We start from the raw sequence: 25,899 nt of genomic DNA on the forward strand, positions 1-25,899 counted from the left end.
CCTTCTATAAGTCTTTTGCTCTAAATGGAATCAGGACAAGAATTTTACTCAGCCTCTAGTGGTATTTGTTTTGTGAGCACTGGCTTTTAGACTATGGTTAACAGATACCCAAAGGACAGCTCTTCTCTGAGCTTTTTTTAATTGCTCATTTAAACTCATATTTAAATGTGGTTTCTTTTTTTTTAGGTGCTATTTGTTCGTGATCTTAAATGTTCTAGACATTGAAAACTAGAATTAATATAACGTATTTAATTCACTGTTTTATTCATGTAAGGTCACTGGTATTTTGTGGACCTTGAAATAGATAACAAGGGCAGATCTAGAGCCTGGGACTGGCAACAGAATTTGCATTATCTGAACTGTTATCTAATTGGAGATTCCACCTCCCTCATGAACCTAATTGGAAAAAAATACAAGAGGTATATGAGATGTTAATTATATCGCTTTGTGCCCTGGGAGGTGCGGAGCCTGTTGGGAAGCACCCCTGGCAGAAGTTCCAGCTGGGCCATGAGACCAACGCTGCTCTGGTAAGTGTTCCTGTCCTACCTTTTTCACAACAGGGTGAAGTAACTGACTGAGCAGAAGGCATGTTTTACAGATATTTGATTTGCTGTGGCAATCAAGGACATGATTGCCAAATGACAAAGCTTGGTGGGAAGGGGTTGCCAGGTGCAGAGCGAATGCCTTATGTTACCTTGTTCCATTTGTCAGCATGCCACAGGTTATAGGTATACAGGGAAGTATTACTAACCATTCTTCCAGCCTACTTCTGGCTTATCTTCATCTCAGTGTCATCTTTTCCTTGCAAATATGAGCTCTTAGCCCTTTATGACCAACAATTTATTTTGTCACTACATATTCACGATTCATTTGAAATAGAGTTATCCTTACAGATGCCTTAATGAAGCCTAAACAAGACTGATTCACACAGAAATAAGGCATTCTTGCCAAGGAAAAGCACCAAAAAGACAAAATCAAGGAAATCTGAATTCTGATGGTGAATCTGGTGTAATTGTGAAGCAAAACATTTTTGGTGTTCTTCTATTTCTGTGTCATTTTAGTCAGTTAAGGGAATATTTTCTTGACCCAAACTACTACTTCCAGTCTTATTAACTGAAATACATAAGTTCTTTCCAATGATAAAACAATCAAGTCTAGTTATGGATGGACTGCTTTTTAAATTGTGCTACTCTGTAATGTATCCTGGAGAGTTTCTGCAGTTCTTTAGTGGAAATCTCTGGACGGTATGAAATGAAGTGAAATGGAGAAGGAAGCATATACAGATATTTCTTTTAAACACAGATCAGTTTAGATCTCTCTTAAGCAGGAAGCTAAAGTTTTCCAGCACATTGAAAACTCTCACTTTGCAAATCACTTTGAAGAAGAAAATATATTTTAACAATTTAATATGTGTCTAAGACAAGGTTACAAAACCAACACGGTGCTTCATTTAACATTTAATCTCCTGCATTTTCCACATACTCAAGTTGTAGGCTGTTTTTTCTACAAATCACTTACATTTCATTGCCAAGATGGCACAGTAATATTTTCTAACTAACGTACTTCAATATTTCTATTTTCCCAGCCTTTCATCCTAATTGTTTTTCAAAATTGATATTATTATCCAGCTTTCCTTTAATCTGTCTCCACACTAATTTTAATTTTGAAAGGAAGGGATTCTATTAAATGCTACCAGAGATGCCTCTACCTTTATGCTTCATCACTAAAATCTTAAACATGAGAATTTGGTTCAGCAAAGACGATATATGTATTTCCACAATAAATAAACTTTTGTCTTAAAAGATGTATGTTAGTCCTCCTTAGTAGTTTCATATGTGATTAAAGCCTGAATTGTTTTAAAACTAAATTAATCAACTTTATAAAACTCCATTTCTCATTAATTATAATAGCATGCCATTTATCCAACTACTGGCCAAACTGAGTTTAAAGAGACAGTTCACTCAGGTGAATGCCTGTGCACGTGTCTGTAGGATGGAGCCAAACAATGTTTCTAGCTCTAGATAAATTTTCATCTTAATATCAAAGTGTTTTCCATTTCCCTGCAGAGTTAATAATGTCATTATTAAGATAACAATCTATCACGTCACCTCTACAAGATATTTTTCAAAAAAGGGAAAAAAGTCTTTCTGTTCTACTCAGTGCAATACTACTTTTTTCATCTCAGCAAGACAAACCATGTAATTTTAAAGATTACTCTGTTTAAATCTGAAAACATTTTGTTAGTTTAAATGGAATAAAGGAGCTACGTTGAGTGTAATTCGGAGAAGAGAAACATGATGTTTCTCCGCTGGGAGGTATTTAGGAGGTGATGTATCTTTAAGTGTCTCCGCCTCTGAATCCACCCACTTCTTGATAGCTGCAGCAGCCTTGTTGACTCACAGGAGCCGTGTTCGTGCAATAGCCAGCAATGAGCAGTATTTTTGAGAGATTTTAAGAGCACACCTCTGCTATGTATTTGGCATTCTAGCTCGCTGGGGCTGAAGGTGTATGAAAGAAAGTTTTACGTTTCGAAGATATTGCAAAAGATAGTTCCTCCTCTCATCCTGGAAAATCCTGACGGACCAGTTGGATACCTTTCAGGCCTTAACCAAGAACTTTATCTTCTCATCCCACTGTCTTTTTTACAGTAGAAAGACCTGAGACACCCTTAAGAACTGAGAATCTGACTAATTTAAACAGATGGCTAATCCCAGTGCTGTCTGCAATGGGCACCTACATCATCATCATCAGAAACAGAATAACCTCTTAAAAAGTGGAATCTATAAGAAAAATGGAATTACTAAAGGAATGAAGGTAAGGTTTGACTGTTTATGCTAATTGCCTCAACACCGAAAACAAATAGGTAGTTGCAACATTGTTTATTAAACTAGTTTTACAGCAGTCTTAGTCTCCATTGAACAGGATGTATGGATTAAGTTTGTGTAAATTTGTAATTGTGGGACTTAACACTGCTTTTGTCTATCCTTCTAAACTGCAGAGAATTGCAAATGCTCATGCAAATACTGTCGGTTCCATGGACTAAGCCTCTAGTTCCTATCAAACACAACAAACACCTGCACGCTGAAATGTAGTAGCTTCCTTCTAAAGCTGAACTGGTGGTGGAGTTGATGTATTAATCACTAGTGGAAAGCTGTTTTGTCAACTTAAAGTGTGTGTGGATTAAAGTGTGATTTGTTGCTGAACATGTATAACAAGAATAACAAAATGTAGGCAGGGAAAGCTGCCTTTTCTTGATGTTTACATTACTGCAAGGTTGGTTTAGCTCATGCTTGCACTTTCCTGATGCCTGCTCTCCAGCCTTGTACTGCTTAAAATCCAAGGCAGTTTGCTTACTGTTTTTTCAAGCTGTTCCCTTTGAAGCAGCACTTCTCACTTATGTGAACATTTTGTGGAACGGTTGGCATGTAGCATCCTAAAGAATGAACCACAAAACCAATTTTGTTGAGCCCAAATCTTAGAGGTTGTCTTTCTGCAATACCTGCTCTGACTGGGAACTCACAGTCTGTCTTGCAGTGTCCTAATTCTGGATCTTGATGTGATCATTAGTAGAAAGCCTTGTAGTGACTAGAAAAGGGCTGGCTTTTTGCAGCATGGTGTGATGGTGAGGGGAGGATGGAGGAGGTTGCTTTTGGAGCCTGAGTGCTCACCTGACCATGCCGGTTGGAAGCTCTAGACAAGCACTGTGGTGAGGGCTCCGCTGTTTTACAAATAAACTGCTATCTTCTCTAAATGGGGCTCTCACACTCCTCAGCACTGTAATGAAGGCACGCCCAGTGTCATGCTTAATGATTGTCTGGCTTTAGGTGTCTCCCTTGGTATTAGTGTTTCCCAATCATTGGCTTGTGCTGGATGAGGAAAGCAGAAAAGTTTGTGCAATGATTGAAAAAGGCCTTTCTTGGATTTGCTTCCAGAAACCTAATCCAGCATATTTTTACATATCACATCTACCTTCCCGTTGCTTTATACATTAGCTATTTGCTTCAATGATGTTCTAAATCTTTACTTTCCATTTCAGCGACAAATTTCAAGGACTAAGCTTTGCTATTCAGTTATTGTTAACCTGCTGCAAATGAGTGATTTTGAAAGCAGTAGACTCCTAGGAGGGGACTAATTAGGATTTCCTCCTTAATAGGAAAGCAAAGTAAAGTAAACAGCTAGAGAAGTAAAGAATAATATTACAGAGAATGAGCAAGAAGGAAATGAATATTGGCCTGAAAGCAGTGGCAAAGAAAAGAAGGAATTAGTAGATACATCTGCTAGATTAGTGAAGTCTTACAAGCACTGTATGGTTGAAGGAGAAGGTGTTTTACCCTGCTGTGGGATGTGTGAAAGTAGCACTGAGCCACTAGTAAATACCATCCCTGGCTGAGGAAGTGGTGAGGAGGTGAAGCCTTTGAAAGTTCAGGAGGCTTGTCAAAGGCATATTTGGTAAGTCTGGGTCTAGCACTGTGTTTCAAGTTACGTACCATTTCCCCTTTCTCGCTTCAAACACAGATTGGGAAAGTAGGAAACAATAACAGACAAGAGTGCTGCATGAACCAGGAATCTCATTCCTGGTAGGAATCTCCCCATTCCTGTCTGGTCTGTTTCCCCGCCCCAGCTGCCTCACCCTGTTCAGTGCTTATATGCTATTTTACAGGAACAGATACTGTTCCTTCTTCCCTGCTCTGTTTACGTGCCTTGCTGCTGGAGGTGTGCAACTCCACACAGTCTTCCAGTGCATTTGTATTTGCAACTCCTCACTGAGATGTGCTCCCACTTTACAGCTGGGATCTGAGGAGCGGGGAATATGGCAGCTGGGTGCACAAGGAAGCCTGCACAAGACCCAGACTCAGGTTTCTCGTAATTCCAGTCATTCTCCTCCCTCCTGTCTCTTTTGCTCTTTATCCACTTTGCCCTGATTTCCCCTAACACTCCAACGCGCACCCACATATGTCCTTTGCTGCTATTCAGTAAGTTAATTGACCATTGAACTCTTTATATAGGAGAAATATAGTGCTAGGATATTCAGGGGATGTGACTGATTATGCTGGTTCTAGAACTTGAGACTTGTGGCAGTTCTGAAACTCTTGGGGTTAGTTATGTCTGTGCTGCTTTGCAAGGAGGGGAGGAGGGAAACCTGGTTTGAGAGAAGCACCTGGTGCAGAGGCTGCAGTGAGAGAATGGCACAGTGAAGGCTTCTAAGCCAGGATTATGTAGCAATAGTTGCACACAACTGACTGACTGGAACATCAGGCTTTGCAAAAGTCAGCTACACGAACCTTTTTTTTCCCAGGGAGCCCACAGGAAGCACTGGCTTCAAGAAATGCTGGCTTTGGAAACACTGCTTTTGAAAACACTGGCTCAGAAACAATGTGTTTTGCATCTTAATGATGTAAGAACATTTTGTGTGTCTGCGCATGCATGACAGAAGTAGAGAAGCAATTCTGATACCACAAAACCCCCCAGGTTTCCAAAGAAAGGATTTTGTTTAATGGGTTGGGAAAGGTAATTAGGGATGATCAAATGTGGGGGAGTAGGGAAGCTCTTTGCTTCTAGCACTCTGCGGCATACCAAGGACAGAAAGCAGGCAGCTGAGTGATAAAGAAGCAGTGAAGCATCCTACCGGAAGAGAAGTTGTTGCTTTTGGGAAGTGATAAACTGCTTTGGGGTGGGACTACTTGCTTGAATAGCTTCTGTGATTATTTTAAGTCTGACTCACTCAATTCTAGCTGATAGCACTGACTGTCATGTACTAAGGGACATCAGGCTTAACCACGTCCCCACAGCCTTGCTGCATCCTGGCATTCTTTGGAAGCTGGGCCACAGTAAGACCTAAGCTTTGGGAGGTGAGTCATGTACTGTGTCTTACGCTTTGTTAGTGCTTCTAACACAGTCAAATGCTTCTTGCCTTTATCCAAAGCACAGTTCAATAACTAACATACTTATTTATATAACTGTATTGACCAGGAGAAGATTTTTTCCTAGAGATGGTTTCTTTGCTGTTGTATTGCTGTTGACTGGGTGCCAATTATAGGGGACATTGGAGCTTTAAAATGACAAATGTATTTGTCCAGTGGAAACTTTTTTCCTATAGAACACGTGCAACAATTTTACTTCTTTGCTAGATCATTTCCTTGGATGCCTTAGCCTCCAAGACATTATAAAGCTATTTGCAAATGCATTATTTTGCTGTTCTGCACTGATAATGGCAATGGCTTGTAAGAAACTTGCAGTCTACAGCCTTTTTCAGGGCTTTCAAGCTCCTTTCTGAAAGCAAAAAAGAGCCTGGGGTGAGGTCAAACCCAGTAACTTCTGTTCCACTTATGCGATGGACCAAAAATGTGATGGTCTTCCTTTGGGGCCTGTACAACTCAGAAGATGTTTATATTTACTCTCTGTCCTGTGCCATCTGAAGCTCCCTCTAACTGTTCTACTCCGCTATTGATTTAATATTCCAGCATCCAGTCTCAGTCCCTTCCATGCTTTTGGCTCCCTCAGTTTTCTTGCATGCCTTTCTGCCCTACAATGTCATTTATTCCCTAATTAAGATCTTAAAGAAAACATTGATTGTCTAACAGGAGAGTCATGAAAGGAGTATGCCATGCAACTGTTCTCATAGGTGTAATTTTCTTACGTGTTGTAAAGGCCACCTGTAATTTCTTTGCTCTTACCTCTCACAAATATAGACAGCACTTCATATGTTCTTGCAGAAGCCAGTGTAAATGGAGCATTTTGGCTGCAAACTCAATATAAATGTTAATGAGTCCTGCGGGAACAAAAATAAACTAATTCCCCCAATCAGAGTCATGCAATAAAGATTATTAATAAGGGACGAGTAAGGAGAGAGGGTTAAGGCTGATCAGGTTATAGCCTTTCCAACTGTTTGCAGCCTCAGTTGTGCAGCCATAATGATCTACCAACCTAACAACCTTTTTCTGAAGTATCTTCACGTTTTGATGTGGATTTGGCTAAAAGCAACTGAAAGGGGACCTTATTGTGCCCAGCCTATTTCACCTGTGGCAGCTAAGGCTTTTGGACCTGTCCCATTGTGCGTGTGTTCGTGGAAAGGGCAATCCCCATAAGCCCTCTGGGTTTCATAGCTATAGAGACAAAAGGCAAAAAAAATTGAGAATTGGTTTTCAGGCACATTCTCTACCAATAACTACACCTGTAGCTTCAGCTGCACCACAGATATGAATGACCTCCTCATCCTCAGTCCCTGCCTTTTCTCCTTGGTTTCGAGCCCCAGAAATGTGTTGCTTTGCATCTGCACTCTCAGCTAATAATCACAGGTCTCGGATCCACACCCTTGTTTCTGTCATCTGCCCTGCTATGTGATGAGCTCAATGCAATGGAAGCAGGAAACACTTCTGCAACCCGAGATGTCACCAGTGTGTAGGCACATGTAACAGTCACTGACTCTCGTAGCAATGCTCTAAGTGCGTTGCATGAGACTTTACATACAAGGCTGAGATTTTTCACATAGCTCAATATCTAAGTTTCCAGTTAGCCCTGTTCACACCTGGAAATCTCTAAATTCATGTAATTAAATTTTGGAAGTTTAAGCTCTGATAAAAATAGCATATAGTGATTTACTTCAGCTTGAAAGATTTAGCATGTTGGGTCTTTAAGGACAACCTCCTCTTAGTAACAGCTCATCCTTCTACTCATGAAAACAAGTACATGTATCGGGAGACTAAGCAGATGAAAGCAGATAACCCATGATTGAACTCCAGTGCAAAATAAAAAAAAGGCAGCATACAAGAGGTAGAAACAGGAATGGGCTATGGAAGAGGAGATTTGAAACATTACAGGGGCATGTAGGGATGGCATTAGGAAAGCCAAAGCTTTCCTGGAGTCAACATTTGCATGGGACATCAAGGGAAGCAAGAAGACCTTTTACTGCTATGTTAGTAGTAGATGAATAAACATGGAAATAGTGTCCCATTGCTGGATGGGGTGGATGACTAAGTGACTGCAGATGCAGATAAGGTGCAGTTTTCACCACTGAAGTCTTCCAAGCCTCTGTATTGTCAGACTACCAGTAGTGGAAGAAGACTGAGTCATGGACCTCTTGAGAAATCTCAGTGCATGAGATCAGGAGGGAAGCACCCAAGTGTGCTGGCTGATGTCACAGTCATATCACACTCTACTATCTTTGAAAGATTCTGGTTATCAAAGATCACTGGTAACTTAAGGCAAATATTGCACCTGTCTTCAAAAGATAGATGATTTCTAGCAAGGGTTGTGTCTGGGATCAGAGAGAGTAAGGAGACTGGGAGCAGCAAGCACAGATGGACCAAAGATAAGTGATGTTTGACTGACTGTCTTCAATGATGAAGTGACTAGATTTGTGAATGAGAGGTGACTGATGGTGTCATCTACCCTGACTTTAGCAATGCCACCTTCGTGTGCTACTGGGGACGTTACGGTCTCGATGAGTAGACTACTATATGGGTTAATAACTGGGCTCAAAGGGCAGTGGTTAATGATCTATACTTTGCCTGCAGGCTGGAGAGGTTTCATATATGGGGAAGGGAAGCTGGAATCAAGATGCAGGTAACAGCAATGGGACGTGTGGAGTCTTTCAGGGCCCAGATGGGCAAAACCCTGAGCACCCTGCTGGGAATTTGGTGTTGACCTGCCTTTGAACACGAGGATGAACCAGAGATCAGCTGAGGGCCCATCCAGTCTTAACTGGGTCTGTGACCCTTCAGTGCAGAGGTGGCAGCATTTCTGTGATGAGTCAGAACCAGTGATCTAAAAATGGACAGAACCCCAGTGGGGCTTCTGTGGGTAATTACCAGGCAAGCAGCTTGTTCTTGCTCAATAGAGATAATTAGTAAAAGAAAGCAATGGAATGGCTAGTCCCATTGCCTGGCTACTTATGTCCCTTCAGCATGAGAATTAATTACCTTTGCAAGCTCTAAGTGGCTGTCAGGCTTTAAGAAACCAGAAAGGTAACACACATTTTCTACCTGCTGTGTCAGCGAGGGACAATGTGTTCCATTGCAGAAGCAAGGTCATGAAGGACAGTGAGCAGAATGATAAGATAATGGCTGTTTAGGGACTCTCTGGGTCTCTGTGTGAGGTGGCACATGCAGGATGCAGGAATGACCACAGAACCATGGATGAAATGCGAAGAGTAAATTTATTTGCATTACCTTGTCAAACGAGTGGGTCCCTGAAGCAGCACGTGGGCAGACACATGAGCAGGGACACTGCAGAGCTTGGTTCATACTTGGTCCTTGCTAGAGGATTACGAGACCTTCTGTTTTCATCTGTATTTCCAGGGTTCTCACAGGTGTGGTTTACCTCCCTGCTTCAAGCTTTCCCACAGCAGGGCAGGAATCTCAAGTGTGTTCAACAGAGTGCCTGTAATCTCAATATGATTGAAACACTGACATTCTATTTATCCAACACACGAAGCTAAGCAACAATCAGTATGATTTATGTGTCTTTCTACACCTCAGCTGCAGGTTGGCTGGGCATGTTTATAATTCTCCTCAACAATCTTCTGTTATATTCCCACAGTTTCTGTAAAACCTGAATTTTCACCAGAAAAATGGATAGGATTGTGCTGCCTCTCAGCTTGCTGTTTGTCTGTGTGCAGTGGTGGTTCAAATCCTAGTTTATAGGGTACTAGGCAACCGTAAAGATCCCTTAGTTTATCATGATATGTACGTCTGTTCCTTCTACCAATAGACATATGAACTTCTCATGATTATTTTTTAATTTCTTTTTAAAGAAAATTAACTTTTGTTGTGGCTAGGACTGTGGCATTAACCAGCAAAGCAGGAAATTAAATGTCCCTAAAATGACCAGTGGCTCAGCCAGCGAATTTCTGCCATTCATGGCAGCTAATTTTTCCACAGAAAATACTTGCAGAAAGTAGCTAAGCCAGAAATTTTGTGAGGCTATTGCCTGAGAGAGCTGTCATAGTGGGATGGATGTTGAACTGGGAAGGAAAAGGTCATTTAAGGGGAAGAGCAGGCAGCAGGAACCAGCAGTATGGTGTGCCAGCCTGAAGAGGAGCTGGAGTATTTTGCTCTTTAAAACACATTGATTCAGCCAGATAACTAAAGCACTCTGTGAAATATCTTTAGTATAAAAATGTGAGGTGAAGAGGTGAATTTCTAGAGTAGATGCCATCTAGATACACCCATGTTTTCAGCACAAAGTAACATTTACCCAGATATCTTTTTACCTCCTAAGATATTTTGGATTTCTAGAACATCCAGCATAGACATAACACAGCAAAGCTTTATCTGTTTTACTGATCATCTAAGTCTTTTTGGAAATCATTCAGCTGTATCCTTTCCTTCATTCATTTGGTTAAGCACAGGCAATGCACTCTGTCATTTCTCCTTCTTCCAAAAAATCTGGTTTTCTCCCTCAGCTTACCAAGAAGTGAGGATTTATTCACTCAGCAACAGGAATATGGAAAGACAAATTTGTGATGCAGAGCTGAGACTCACAGCCATTTCAGCTGACATCATGCTGCACTCTGCTTCCTCCAGGAATTTCCATTTGAGTTTTTGCTTCCCTGCTGCTGATTCATATAGTCTGAAGAGCTGCCATACATCTCTCTCTGTGACTCACATGTAGCTATCTGAGACTTCAGCCTGGCTAATCTCACAGTCCAAAGCTGTCAGCCTACACCTGGACTCACAGCAGCCAGTTTATACATTCTTGAGCTTCCTGGGGCTGTTCTGCAGGAGAGTGCCTCCATCTGCCCCAGTGTTTCAATCTCCTGTCTGTTCCTTGTGTTTCCACAAAACTTTGTGTGTCTTCTGAAAGGAACATTTCTCCCTCTGTGGTCACCAAGTTGTACTTCCTGCCGGTGAAAGTAAGCTGCAGTCAGGTGCTTATGCACACTGTTGTGAGGGAGATCACCCAACCTACTGCCTGGAGAGGGCAGGATACAGGTATTTCCCCAGTCCTAGCAGCCACGTGTCAGTGACTGTAGTGATTTAGTTGGGAACCTTGGAGATCAGGGAATATAACTTGAGAAATAAATTTAGGACCACCTCTGTTTATCACATTGTACCTTGTTGTCCTCTGAAAGATTCCCAGCCTTGTGATCCTATCAAATATATCTCCTGCTGAGACCACCTGCTGATCAACCTCAAAGCTTCAGGTGCTACACAGATCCCAACACCAAACTAAAAAACAATTCAAAGCAAACGAGATTTGTTGAAGGCATTTCATGGTAAAGAAAGCATTTGAAAAATCAATGTTTTCCCTGCTTTTTAAGATCATATCCGTGCAAGTTCCTGAGTTTGAGCTTTTGAACTTCCAGCAATCTCTTGACATCAGTCATGCTAAAAGGGAACATTTTGCTTTGTCTCTGGCACAAAAATGTGTGTCTGCATGTCTCTTGACGTCTCTTTTTTATGTAAGGCAATGCTCTCCTGTGCAATTTCTTCCTTGCATCATTGGTATATAAACAGCATTTTTGTTTGCATGTGTGGGTGATAAGATTAACTGGGAGGTTCTAGCAGATATCAGGGTGTGTTAATCTCGAAGCAGGAAATCTTCATGCCTTTTGATTGTCTTATTTCGATCAGAAAGGAAACGAAACCCTATTCCAACTGTTTTGATGCAATCTCCACCCCTTTTCCTCCCTTCTAATCACAATCACCTTCACCTACAGGTTCATTTTTGCTTGCATCAGGTTACAAAAAAACCAAAACAAGATTTTTATAAGCCTTTAAGTATTGGAGTGGTGCATCTGTGGGTGAAAACATAAGGGGTGTTACAAAGCAGATTCTCATTTCTCAGTGTGTACAGTCCAGTTTCATCCCTGATTAGGAAATAAAGGATTACTTTCAAATAATCTGGGTGAAACTTGTCTATTATTACTTTTTGGTTCTCAGTACATTTTTTAGCGATGTCTCTTCAAATTGAACTCAGAACCTTTGTTTCTTAAATCTGTTTCTTACCCATGACCAAGCAGGAAGAACAGATTCCAAAACAAAAAATAGGTGTTTTCCAAAACCTACACCTTCTAAAGAAAAAAGTTAAACATTTTTGGTTTTCATTCCATGACAGGTATGCTGTTGATATATGCTATGTCTAATTGCTTTTTCTTAAAATCTGTTTTCAAAGCGTATCAATTCCATAATCTGTGTTTATTTTCAGATGGATATTAATGTGACTCATATGTTGACATGCAGTAGTGAGAAATGTTGGATAGGCTGTGTGCACTAGTAAAACTTGGCAAAATAATTATGAGTTTGTGTCCTGAGACAGGAGACTTTGTGCTGTGGGAACTGAGGAGCAGCTTTCATAAAATTCAGTTCCACCTTGGGTTAAACCTTTTGTCCCAGGAGAGATGTAATTTATTCCATTGCTGAAAAGGAATTAATTGGCCTCCTGACATCTCCAGTGAAAGGTAAAGAAATAAAATTAGGCACATGAGGACTGTCCTGAGCCAAAGATATGCAGGATCCAGAAAGGCTGCAAGGAGGCTGTTCTTTCTCCGTGTGTCTATTGTAAGGATGGAAAGCTGAGCAGGCCCCTCAGTGTAGAAATCTAGCAGAGGTCTTGTTACAGCAGCAGTTTGCAGCATAAAGTAATGTTTGCAAGATCATTCCATCTCCCTCCATGTGCAGTGCCTTCCCAAGCACGCAGGTTCACCTGTACATTTCCAAAAAGCTCTTCCCTGCACTTCATTAGCACCTAGGCTCTTACTAAATATCTCTATAAATGAAGGCCTGCCATCACTTCTTTGATTTCGTAAAGGAGTCACTGAGTTTTGCTTTCGAGATCCATATCTGGAGGTTACACAAGAGTGAAAGTCAACAGACACTCTGCTGGTAATAAACAAGACAGCATTACCAAGCATGACAGATCAAAAATGGAGCCCTGTCAGCTTCCCTCTCATTCTTAACCCAAAGTTTCAATCAGTTCATTTATGCTTTTGAAAATCTTGTGTTTACTTTCTTATGCTTACACCTCAGCCCAATTAAATCAAGCAAATCAGAAGGTAAAAATCAGCTTTACCCATCAATAGGTAGAAAATACTTTACAATTTGCAGAGATAAGGTATTATTAGCAGGTTTTTATATCTGTGATTCAGTGTAACTGAAGACTTTTTGAATTCTTTTGAATTCTTAGAATCACAGGGGTATATATATAAGTGAATGTTTTTAATCTATTTTTTCAGTATCATTATCAGAGAGTTTGGCTTTTTTGACTGTTTCAGTATACCCCTGCTGAGAAATCACCTGTTGTAATCCTGTGATTTTGTTATAAAGGTGTTAACAGCCTGCAGGAAACAAAATTTCATTCAATGGCAAGTCGTGCAGATTCTTAAAATATCAGGTAGGCATGATTGCTTTTTTTCCCACTGAACACTTTATAGGTGTCAAAAATGTATGTGATTGGGGAAGGGAAGTGTTGTATAAGGGCAAAAAGACCCACCTACGTAGTTTATGCTTTCAGCATGGCAGCACTGGACAATCTTGGCTGGTTTTGGCATTGTTTCCTAGAGAAACAAGACTTATTCCTAGAGAAACAAAACTGTCTGTCAACTCCTCAACACCTTGTGAACTAGTCAGCTATTTTCAGCCCAATTTAACAAAGGTGTATCATCCACTCTTTCCTTAAGTAGGCAGCTGAGCACAGGAGAAAGGCCCTGCACATTCCCTGCTGAAAGAGAAGTTGCAGTGAGAACTCATTCCTCCAGTGCCCTGGAGAGTGTGCAGGAGATTTGATCTATGTCCCAAAAAAAGAAGGAAGTTTCTGTCAGTGCATTCCTTTATTTGACACTAAAGTCAGCCAACATGAGACATGCATAAAAACCCAGAATTTATTATTCCCAGAGCTCACAGTGCTCTCTTTACTGCTGCTTTAATTCATTTCTGCACGGTGCTTATCTTATCATTGTATTTCTCTGGAATTTATTTAGTCTGTAAACTTGGTGAGATAAAGGCATTATTTTTTTTGTTCTCTCCTTGTAAAATACTTGGTACACATAGAATCACTGTATATTAAGGATACCTTTACTCACAGGAATTTTTTTCGAAGTCTTCCCACTTTTTCAAATATCAGTAATTTGCCATCAGTGTTGTGTAAAGAAGTTCCCTATCTCCTGTTCTAGTTGATGCTACTAAGTCAGATGGAAAATTGTGTCTTGGTCTCATTTCTTGTGGGACATTTCTGTCGGTCTACCTATAGATGCAACCTGAGTTCACGTTAAATGTTACTGTTTTGCTGTAGTTCCACTCTAATTCAGTCAGGCATCAGTTCTTCATCTTCAGAACAGACTGGTCCAAAGCTGAGCAGTTTCAAACTCATCATGTTCATGTGGCTGGTGTTTACCCTTTTCACAAAAGCTGTGTAATTTCAGTTCACCTCCTGTTGATCAAGGATCTCACCTGCTCAGCACCAGCATTCCAGTGGGAGCTGTATTTCAGAATGTCGGCTTAAAGACAGAAATGCAAACCTCTCACTCTGTGACAGATGATTTCCATAAGCTCAGGCTGGAGGTTGATGGTGAAGCATTTCAGAGGGCTTTGACTGCTTCTACCTTGAGATTTATGTGATTTTAATGAGAATATTTTGGTTTTCAGGGCTGCCCATAGAATTACTTGAATAGTGTGGAAAGAGTAAAGATCTCTTGAGGAGATATCCAAGAAAGGCTTGTGGCTTTAAAACATAGCCTGGAAAGACTAGCAGAGGATGATTTGAGGGTTCTTTAGTTTTCTTGTTACTTTGAATGACTTTTTGCTGGAGAAGCTAATTAAAACATCTCTGCACTGTGACACTTCTCAGTAACTACCTACCATGGTTGACTGACAATAATTTGGTTGCAGGCTTCACTGTTTGCTGCTTATTCCTCTTTCTTTTTTCAAGCCCTGTACATCTTCCTGGCTTATGGCTAACATTTCAAGGCTACATTTAATCACTACTGCACAGTGTGGGGCTGTGCTAAATGCCCATTCAGCTGTGTGGAAAAAAAAAAAAAGAGGAATTTTCCACCGGATTCACACAGAGTTTGCAATGCAGCATTTCAGCAGAGGTTTGAGAGATGGGCATTGATCCTGTGTAGTAAATCATACTTGCAAGTATACCTTCTTGGAATAGGAAACAGCTTTATCTATAAGATTATGATGATAAACAGCATTATGGAGTCTGATGATAAATCTTCTGACATAATTTCTTGAGACTTCTTGTAGAGGTAAATGAACTTGTATTACATTCTATGCTATTGGGAAAAAAAAGGGTTTTCTTAGCTTGAAGCAGCTGCTGGAGTGTTGTTTCTTTATTAACTTCATTTAGCCATGATTAAACCAAGCAGACACACCTGTGCTTTATCTGGTCACATTTTCTGACAGATCATTGCAAAACTGAATAGAATGTTTTGATTTTGGCTCTTTTTTCAGCCCATATTGTTCAACGTGTAAGATTTAGCAGAGCTCATAATCAAGAGTGTTTTAACAGTTGATTAGGTAAGAGCATTACCAGGACACTGAAAGATGCAGTGTTTTGAAAAGAATATTGAATGGGGAGGTTGGGGGGGATAAAAATGCATACATGTGCAGGGCTTTGAAAGGGAAGGATGTCCCTAAAGCTTCCAGAAACAGGTCCTTGTGTATGGATAGTGGTCACTTTTGCAATAGGAAAATTAGTTCTCAAACTACCTAATATCTAATTTACCTAATACTGGTTAGTTGCCATATGAAGGGTGCTCATCAGATGGATATAAAGCTGCTTATGTTGTAAGCCAAGCAGGTTACAACTATAAACAAACAGTTTGCTTTAGGTCTCACTTTCATATCGGTTACAAGAAAAACATCCTTGGGAACAAGACATACATGCATTCAAGAATTTGTAATTATTCCAGTGTCAGTATCAGGGACAGGGAATCATAGCTGAACTTCTGTAACTCCTCCTCACCTTCAAGCCCAAGTCAGTAAAATCTGTGCTAGTCAATGAAGGCACAAAGAGCTCTCTCCCGAGTGACAATCGGCCGGTCCCGGTGGAAACGAGGGAGCGAGATAAAGCAGTGGTTGGACCGGAGAGTCCGGCTCGCTCGGTTGGCCCGAGGAGGAGGAGCTGCTTTCAGCAGCGTTCAGCAGTGTGGTGGTGCTGGGGTGGAGTGAGGTGGAGCCGCCCCAGGGAGCAAAATGCACTGTGAGAACTGGGTCAGGGAAGTGCCGAGCGCTGGGGGTGCCGGCGTGGCCAGAGGGCAGAGAGGGAAAGCCAAGAGGTGAAAGGTGGATGGGTTGAATCTGTGGCAGGTGATCTCAGCCAGGATGACGGAACAGAACCAAAGGGAAGGAATGGCACAAGCAGGGGAACATGTAGACCTGTAAGCAACTGCAGTCTCAAGGGGAGTTATCTTTTTTAGTTCTTTTCTTTTTTCGTAAATAGCAAAGAAATAAGACTGACAAGTGGATAGCTGCAGAAACATGAATTGTTTCACAGCCAGCATGTGTATTGACTATCACTCTGAAATTAAATACTCCAGTGTTGACTGAGCATTCAGTTAAAACAGCAGCAGTGGCTGCTAATGCCAGCTTGTTTCCATACTCCCAATTACAAGAATTCCAGCACATCCTCTTTTGTAACTGCTTGCACCACACTCATTCTGTTTGTCTGAGCATGTAAGAGTGCTTTAATCCATTTTGTCGTACATTCTTCAAGGATATATTTAACTTTTTTACAATTTTCTTTCTGGCTCCAGAATTGAACTGTAGTATTTCTGGGGAAATGCGGTCTCTGCAGCCTGTCTCTTTAGATGCCAAGAGCAGATCTGAGGGCTATGTGTGGGACTGAGATGGATCTTAGGAAATGAGGATAGAGTTGCAGGTTTTTGTGTAGGAATGCAAGGCTTTCACATTATTCTACTGAGATTTGTAATGCAGGAAGAAAGTTGGTAGCACTTAACTCTAATTCACTGTGGAGACACATATATATGGACATATATGGAATTTAGAAATAATTCCACTCTGTTTTGCAAACTAAGCAGTCAGATTTTTGGAACGGCTCCCACAGAAAATAAAAATATTTCAAAATTCTGTGGTCTGTGATCTTTTCTCCTGGCAGTACAGGAATGCCTGTGTCAAATATTTTCCATTCCTGGCATGGATTTATTCCCCTAGAGGTTATGTTCTGTTTTAATGCAAATAATCTACATGGTGCGATGCACCTGAGTGAGGATACTTTAAAGACTTGACGTTCCATTCCAGAACCTTAAGCATAATTATCTTTCTTTTCTATACCTTTCTGTATATCTTCACTCACCACTGCACTGTCTGATAGTTGCGTTTTCAATTCTTTAGGCATGTTTTGTTCATTAACAAATAATAGAGGGTACTGGATTTTACCCCATGCTCTTTCTTATAGAGATTATGTGAAAATGAAGCACAAATGCATTGGGCAAAGCAGACCTGTGAGTAAACTACCCAACCAGAACCTGTGTTTTACAATATTTGACATGAGGTGATATAATCTCTGTGCGTGCGTTTCTCTGACTCTCCTGAATTGGGCATAACCTTTTCTTGGTACCTTTCAAGGTCCCTCAGGGAGGCCAGAGCCTTTCACTGTACATTTCTGTATCATTTCCACACAACAGCTCCAGTGGACACAGCTGTACTGATCACTTGGCTTGATCTGAACTGCCTTAACCCACCTTCATCCAAAAGGAAAAACCTTTTACTCATTTCTCTCTTACCCTGACTAAAAGCCAGAGCTCATAGTGCACTTTAGGGATTAGATTCTAGAGTGGGATGGAGATATGAATTGCCATCTTTTTCTGTGGGGATGTGGGCAAGGCTCAAGCCAGACCATTCCTCTGACTGAGCTGACCTGGATTCCAGAGCCACTGCCTCTTGCAGAGGGAAGGTACTGCCAAGGTATCCTGCATTCATAAAACAGCATCAGGCAGCGGCTCCCAAACCTGCCAGTTCCTGTTCGGGCTGGGAGCCAGGAGCCCCTGCGTGCCACTGAGGCAGGACCTTGCCTTCAGGCACTGCAGAAGCACCTGCCACACAGACTGACTGTGGAATAAGGAGTGTAGCTTGGCAGCGCAGGGAATAATGTGTGATCTCCTGCCAGCCTGGGGTGGAAGCACTACTGGTTAAAGGAAGAGTCAGAGACACTGTTGGAACTATCAGGTCCTCCCCTATTCAAGCAATTATTTTAACAGGTAATCCAAGCTAATTACATAGTTTAGCCTTTGCAGCTGACAGTTCTGTTTTTCTGAAAGCAAAATTCATATTTTTTTGAAAGTTTGTCTCCCGCCTTGTGCCGATGACCATAGCTTTGTTTCCTGAGTACTGAGTTGTGTTTTGGTTGGAGCTCACAGTGCCTCAGCTGTATTCCCCCACTGACAGACCCTGGATTGTGCCTTGGGGCAACTTTACCTGAGTTTTGTTCTAAGGGTTTCCACTTCCTTTCTCCTAAGCAGAATGCAGGAAAAAATGTAGATGTAGGCACTGCAAATAGTATTTTACTACACTTCCTGTTTCCTAGCAGCTACTATGCTTTAAGACATTAGCTTTGATCTGTGAAACTAAAGGAAAAAAAAAAGTGGGGAAAAAAGAGACAACCATACTATCTGGTATGAATTTGGTCCTCAAAGGGGCATATTCTTGAATTATGATGGTTATTCTGCGTGTCCCTCTGGTGATTCTTGATTTTGTATCAACCGAGTTTTTACACAGGCTAATGTTTTCCATTAGTCCATAAGGGAGCTGTCAAGTTAGGCACATAAAATATCTTAATTCAGTTTAGGGTGATTAATTTCATATTGAGAATGAGGGGAGTGCGGAGCTTCCTTTCCTGTGGAAGGGGAAAGAATGTAAAATAAGGAGTTATCAGAGTACACTAGTATTGTTTCAGAATTCACTGTACAGCAATATGTCTGAAACATCTAAATACTTACCTACAGGAGTGTCTCCTTAGACAGATTTTGTGAGGAGTTTAGGGGCATGAGACCTCAGGTAGTTTGTTGTTTGGTTTTTTTCTCTATTGTATCTGAACTTTATTCATTCTTTATTAACTGATTTCTACCATGAGACATGTGAGATCATATTCTTTTGCACATGTGGACATTCCTTAGAAGTAAATAATATTTTTCTCTGCTAGAGGGTAGGATGTAAGTATGTAGTTCACCCTCTCAGGAGAATTACTGCATGAACTAAAGTTGTCAGAACAAATTTGAGACCTCTCTCCTTTGCACTTGTGAGATACACCTGCATCTTTTGTCATTGCTCATCATTTACCTCATTGCACAAATGTATTTGTAGCAGCCTTTATAGAAGGACACAACATTTATCTCATGCTCAGGTTTGTATTTTCTTCTTTTTTTCTTTGCAGATGTGGAAGGGTAAAGGTGAAACATGAGGTCTTCTGAAAAAGGTTTATTTATCTTCTATGTGAAGTTTCACTGTCACTTGCTTATCATGTAAAGTTTAAAGAGCAACTTATTTTTTTCCAAGTAGGAGAGTATTTTACTGATATTTTAAAATCTTTACATTTTAACAGGCTTTAAAACTGTGTTCCCTTTTAAAGAGGGTGAGCCTTCCTTTTGGCTTTTGTTGACAAGAAGTAACATTGGTGTCTGGGCATCCTCTGTCACTCCTGAAAGATGTCAGGTAGCTCAGGAGAGCGTGTTGTTGATCAGAGCTTCAGCACATCCCTTCTAGGTGGCCCTACCCGGACTTTGCTTTGCCAAGTACTATTGCTCCATCTCAGTACTTCCCAAATTTAGGAGCACGGTCACAGATAAGTGTATCAAATATAGTTTCTTTCGAAGGATTTATACACTAGAATGGTGCTAAAGATGTTAATGGGATAAAGATAACACGGATGGTTTGTTTGGCCACAAAAGAGGGGGGAAAGTCTATATGGTCTTTATTAGGCAGAACTTCATTCCTAGATATGTAAAGTGTGCTGAACAGATTTAAGTTCTCCAAATATCAGCAGAGTAATATTAATTTTATTTTAAGCATAAACTCTGTATACCCCTCCTTGCTTCTTCCAGCGTCCATGATTCAGAGCTTCTCTCTAGCTGCTTGCATTTCACCCTGTGAAAACGTGTATCAGATATTTTCACAGTTCTTACTTTTGTAGAAGTCCTTATTTCTTTTTGTTCCACATTTCATGTCATGCTGAGGTTTCTGAACATCAGGTAAATGGCAATATAGGTCATGAGGCTTAAAAGTATTTTGGGATGTCATCTAGTCCATTTCTGTACAACAAGGCAGAAGCAGTTTTATCCAGGGTTAGTTTTATGCTGGAATATCTTGAAAGCTGTTCTGGAGCCTTCTTAGCCCATAAGCTGTGCCATTCTGTTTTGGGATTTCGTAAAAACTGACATCACTGCTTTCTGCTATTTTCTGCTGGACAATATTAGCTTTGACTATACATAAAATGTCCCTGCCAGAGGTTTGTTCATGTCCGTCTTGAACACCTCCATTGCTCTAGCTTCACATTGAACTGAATTTATCAATTAGAAAGTTCTTTCTAATGTCTGATTTAGATCACTTTGGCTGTGATTTAAGCCTATTGGTGCTTATCAGAGCATAGATTACTCTCTTGCAGTTACCTTTTACATGTTTGAAGATTCAGAGGCTACCAATCACTAGGATTTTCTCTTCTCTTTAGAAGAGACAATTGAAATTCTTCCATTCTTTCCTCATAACTTGCTTGACCTGGCTTTATGCTTCTTTTTCCAGCTCTCTCCATTTGGTTCATCTCTTCTTTCTCAAAAAGCAGTGCCTGAAGTTGGATGGAGAACTTCAGCTGAGAACCTGCATCCTGCTTAGTAGCTCTGGAGTGGTTTGTCCTTTTGCCCTTAAAATTAGTTTCTTAAAAGAATGGCTGGGTTTTTTTCTAACTCCTTTTACCTTTAATATTGCTTCCTATAGAATTGCCTGCTACTTCTGAATATAGTTGTGGTCTCATGAAATCTGTTATCCTGCTGTTCCATTTCCTGCTTTTCCGAAGCCCCTTGATTTCTGCCATTTTATGATCAGTATAAATCAAAACTTTGAGTTAAGATACCCTAATGTCTACTGAAAATACTTGTGAAGTGCAGAATGTTTTGAGTATTGTCTTCTGATTTGCCCCACAGCAATGAGGGAAGAAATAATATTGGAAGTAAGACAAAGGCTCTAGGAATGTCCACAATCATTTTTTACCATGCAGTGGTAGATGTCCAGCATTTTTTACCACACGGTGGTAGAAGATGTCCAGCATCTTTTACCACCCCAGAACATCCCAGCCTGCCTACCACATCCTTGCTTTCCAGGTGGGCAAGAGACAGAATGTGGTCAACATTTTTCGAACCTAAATAGGTGCTGGTTCATGGATTATTATGCTTGTGCTTGTGTAATTCACTCCAGGAATGACTAAAGAGCCAAGTTACTCCTGTCTGTCCTCCAGTTCAGGGATTTGGGTCCCTTTGCACTATCAAGGTCACATTTTCCTGAAGCTTTCAGGAAATTTTGTATCTTGAAGGCCTCATGAGATTTGATTGAAATCGGTCTTTGAGATCAAAACCTGATAGAGGGGTTCTTGCACACAATGAGGTCACATAAGGGCACAGGCCATTGCTTTCTTAGGAAACAGGTTAAAACTGATCCAATCCAAAGGCAATTCAAGTGACTTTTTGCTTCTTGCTGTGCATTTGAAAAGGTGTCTTCCTTTGCTGAAGCAACAAGACATACTTGAGTCACCCCTTTCCCCCAGTATTCTTACACTTGATTTTTGTCTCTTGAATTTCTGGTGTGTTCCTTTTTCCTAACCTCTGTCTTTTCAGCCAAGAACCCCAGGCTCTAGTGTTTTCCTCTAGGTAGATTTGGATCCGCCAGGGAAAATTAGTACATGATAAGGAGAGGACTTTCCTTTTTGTCTATATCTGCTATAAAACCTAAGGAGAGCATTTATTTTAGGGGTGTTTCTGCAAACCTGATAGTTACAGAAGGTTCAGGTTAGAGAAAATCAGCCATTCTCATGTCCAGTGTTATGATTTACATGATAATTGTAACAACTTATAAAGAGTATGGTATACTAAAAATAAATCATGCACCAATTTATTTCTTGGTTCTTTTTTATAGATCTTCAAGCAATGTGAGTAGACTACAACTATTTTGGTTTGAGCTCTAAGACTGAATTAGCCAATGTAATAAAAAGTAATTAATATCATTACAATTAAATAGCCATTAGGAAGTCATCAAATCTCAGATGATCTTCTTCCAGTTGTACAAGGCAGAAATTGAAATCAGGGGGAAGAGATGGCCTCTTGCAGAACTGTGGTACCTGGAAAAGTCCACCTGTGAGTTCCTCACAGGTATAGAGGTGGGCGTTACTCAATCATAACAGATTGAAACTGCCTTTTCTTAGTATTTTTCAAACCAAAAAATAGCTAGAAATGGATAGTACTGTTTCTGTAGATTTTTAGGTGAAAAAACCATAAGTGTTTGGCTGTTGTTGATTAAACTATGTAACTTTCCTGCATTAGGGAAGAAGCTGGTGAATCTGGGTTACTCTGTAAATTTTCTGTTATTCTCTCGAGATAATTTGATGATGGGTGAGTTGCAGCTCTTGTCATGTTGTTAAATAAAATGGTGCACTGATTTGATCACAGTTGTGATGCTGGCCTTGGTAAAGGGCATCTGACTTTAATTATGCCATGGTCACTGCTGCCACGTTGCCCAATGACTGACCAAGTGAATTTGTGTCTTCTTGCTTAAGACAGCTTCTAGTGTGTCTGAGGGTGTCAAGCTATTAATTTTCTTGACATGTTCATAGGATGGCTGTCTCCCTCATCTTCCTCGAAATCTTCTGTCCTACAAACCTATCTACTGTGCAATAAATGAATTTATTCTGAATTTTTTTCACCCTCAGATTCTTTTTTGGTGCTGAATTCATATCCTAGCTCAGACATGGACCTTGTCTCCCCAGGTAGTCATCTTCCTACTGAGTTTTTAGTTCCCCTGCCTGTCACACTAGCAACACAAATCTGATTGCCTCTTTCCCAGCTGTTCTGGAGAAATTCCGCTTTCCTCATCATTAAATTGTCGGGGGGGCTTATTATGGAATTTTTTGTATCTCTCTTTCCTCTCCATCTGTGATATGCCAAGATATCTATATTTAAATATCACTTTAAAGTAGTTAATTGCCTTGGAGGAGGTAGCATAAATCCAGCTAAACTCTGATTGCATGAACAAAATTGGCAATGACTTCCTCTTTCATCACCTTTCTGAAATATATGTTACTCCTTGCAGTAATGGAGGGCACACAGTTTCAACTTAACGTGTACATAGCTCTCAGAATAATTAGAATAATGTGCAAATTACTCTAATTATATGCAACTTTCAGGTAGGAAGTGGGAAAACTGTAAATTACATTTGTGTTCCTTTAACAAGGAGTGTATTATGCCTTCTGGAAGTTTATCCAAACTAGTGCTGTCATCTCAGGAACCTAGGATGGCCTGAGACTGCTTCTGAGGGTTTAGCACATTAAGATTTAAGCTTGTAATGGATTTGGCATCCAGGATCCATGGCCACATCCATTCTGACAGGGAATGTTTGTCTCATTGCTAAACTTCTTCTGTTTGTCACCTGTGCAAAATCCTGGCCCTGTTTGAAGCTGTTGTGTCATATAATGGGAAGAGGTCTGGGATCCAATGAGGATTATGCAAGTTTGTGCAGAAGGTATAGCATTTTCTTCACAAGGGAATTTTGCATGGAGAGGAATTTGATGGCTAGTTACAACATTTTCTACTGTTCTTTGCAAAGTCACTATGAAGAAAATTGAGCTGGTGGATTGCTTCCTGTAGATATTAACTCAGAATACACGCTGGGCAAAAGCACTAACAGTCTGGTTAGAACATCTCAAGTATCTTTCCATTCAGTTGCAGTCTTGATCTCCACAAATATTAGTTTCTTATAAAAAATATATGTGAGATCCATGGGATGAATTTCTAAATGCTTCAGCACTTCTGGAAGAAGTTTCCTGTATTAGTAGATCATCGCCAGTGATGTGCAGAAACCGGCAGCCTTTGAAGTGTTACCACTTCATCATCATCTTGTTTGTTTGTTTATTTTTAAAACCAAAGCCATAGGATTTGAATGATCAGGAGATATTCTGATTCTCACAGCCAGGTAGTGTGAATCCTGTAGCTTTGGAAATCATAGCAAACGCTCTCTGCAACTTGACACCACAAACTATGTTGGGATTGCTGTAACCAAAGCATTTCATGCAGTTCTTCTCTCTCTGATCCAACCTGCCTGGCTTTCTATCCTGTAATTGTTGTAAGGTTTGGAAATACCTTCTGGTGTTTGTAAGTACCTCTCTGGGTACTGAACTTCATTGCTTTGTCTCTAATAATTTAAAATCATTAAACTCCATCTTTGTCCTCATGCCTTCCTAGTTACATTAAGCTGAGTCACTTGGAAGTTTCTGGGAGTAATGGCAGAATAATAGTTGTATAAGGCAAACATATTCCTTTTTCTTTCTAGTGTTTCTTATTATTGCTTGCAATGTATAGATGTAAAGCCATTGGGAAAAGAATTTACTATACAGGTTTTTTTATCTCCCATGTACTGTTTGATGTAAGTGCCTTAGTCACTTGGTATTGGATAGTAGTTATTATGGTTTATATTGCAATTTCTAATACTTGAAGTTCAAAATAGTGTTTTCTAAGATTTTTCTTCCCGTCATCAAATTGCATTTTCATGGTTTGGTACTTGCATTTGTCCTGAGTCTGTGCTGTAAAGAGTTGTATGTGGCTTTTCTTTTGAGAAATACTGTGGTGTGACCATTCTGCAACGTGCAGTTCTACTTGCTGGACTAAATTAGTACTAGATAAAAAGATGTGCTGATGTTTTTTATAGGTTCTACAAAAATTGCAAACACTAGACATTTTACTTAATAGTTGCAATTAACCATTGATTGATGCTGCAGTGCTTGTTGCTTGTATTGTGTGCAGGGCTAGAAGTTTTGATATACCAGGTTAAGAGACTTCTTGAATGAATATAAATATCTGCATAAAAACATACAAAACTAAGACAATGAAATGTGTACTTTCTGAGTTCATATTTCATCTTGTTTGGAACTCTTACCACTGCTAAATGTTATTCCTGAACATTATGTATGGGTAAGTCTTCTGTATCCTCCCAACCTGCCATGTTACACTCAAAAGTATTATTTCAGCATCAGAGTAAAGGGTTAGTCTGAAAATTATATAGTATGTGTATTGCTTTCCTAATTACATAACGATGTTTTCTATTTCACATTGTATTTCTAATGCATTTGTCATTCACATCTATATTTCCGTAGTATTAGTGTCATAGTCAGCATTGTGGGACTTGGTTATTTGGGGCTGAAAGGATTATTGCAAGATGAATATGTTGGAGTTTAACTTGTGTTCAGCTGAAAAGATTATGCAAGTCTGGAAGGTGAGGATCCTGTCTTTTCATACCTTTGTGGTGTTTGCAGGCAGTATGCTGTCTTGAAGAGAGGCTGCATGTTTTTAGTCAGTAATTAGATGACAGTTGATTAACAAATCAAAAGCCATTTCCTGGTGGTTGTGAAAAGGATGGTGAAGACCCAGTTTTCATATAAAACTCAAGCAGCATTTAATACTGTTTACAGGGAGCAAACTCTTCAGAGTTTCTGAATTGTTAAATTCTAAATCTCTGGCAAGTTCAAGAGTGCATGGATTCCTAGGTTATTTTGAAGGTGTCTTATGTTTCCTAAATCTTCTGGACAGTCTTGAAGATTTTTACTGTTAGTCCTTATGGATTGTTTTACTACCAGGTATATCTTTTTTTTTCTTGAAACTTCAGTAGAAATCAATAATCATTCTAAACAAGGATTCTGCATACATACTGATAACAACTAAAGTTTTTTTGTCTTGGTTGTTACTTATAG

General features: G+C 40.1%; 1 protein-coding gene across 10 annotated transcripts in view; it reads left to right on the plus strand.

Moving 5' to 3' along the window:
- Positions 1 to 25,899, plus strand: part of SPTLC3 (serine palmitoyltransferase long chain base subunit 3) — a 125,356-nt gene that overhangs the window by 13,382 nt on the left and 86,075 nt on the right. For all 10 annotated transcript variants that reach the window (XR_003529434.1, XR_003529435.1, XM_027653950.1 and 7 more), the window contains 2 exons: positions 460 to 527; positions 2,649 to 2,814. Coding sequence is in view for 8 of the 10 variants with exons in the window: in XM_027653950.1 (XP_027509751.1) it covers positions 2,701 to 2,814 (114 nt within the window). In the remaining 2 variants the exon portion in view is untranslated. The remainder of the gene's footprint in view (positions 1 to 459; positions 528 to 2,648; positions 2,815 to 25,899) is intronic.

Source organism: Corapipo altera, unplaced genomic scaffold (assembly GCF_003945725.1).
Source record: "Corapipo altera isolate COAL_440 unplaced genomic scaffold, ASM394572v1 70, whole genome shotgun sequence".
NCBI lineage: Eukaryota > Metazoa > Chordata > Aves > Passeriformes > Pipridae > Corapipo > Corapipo altera.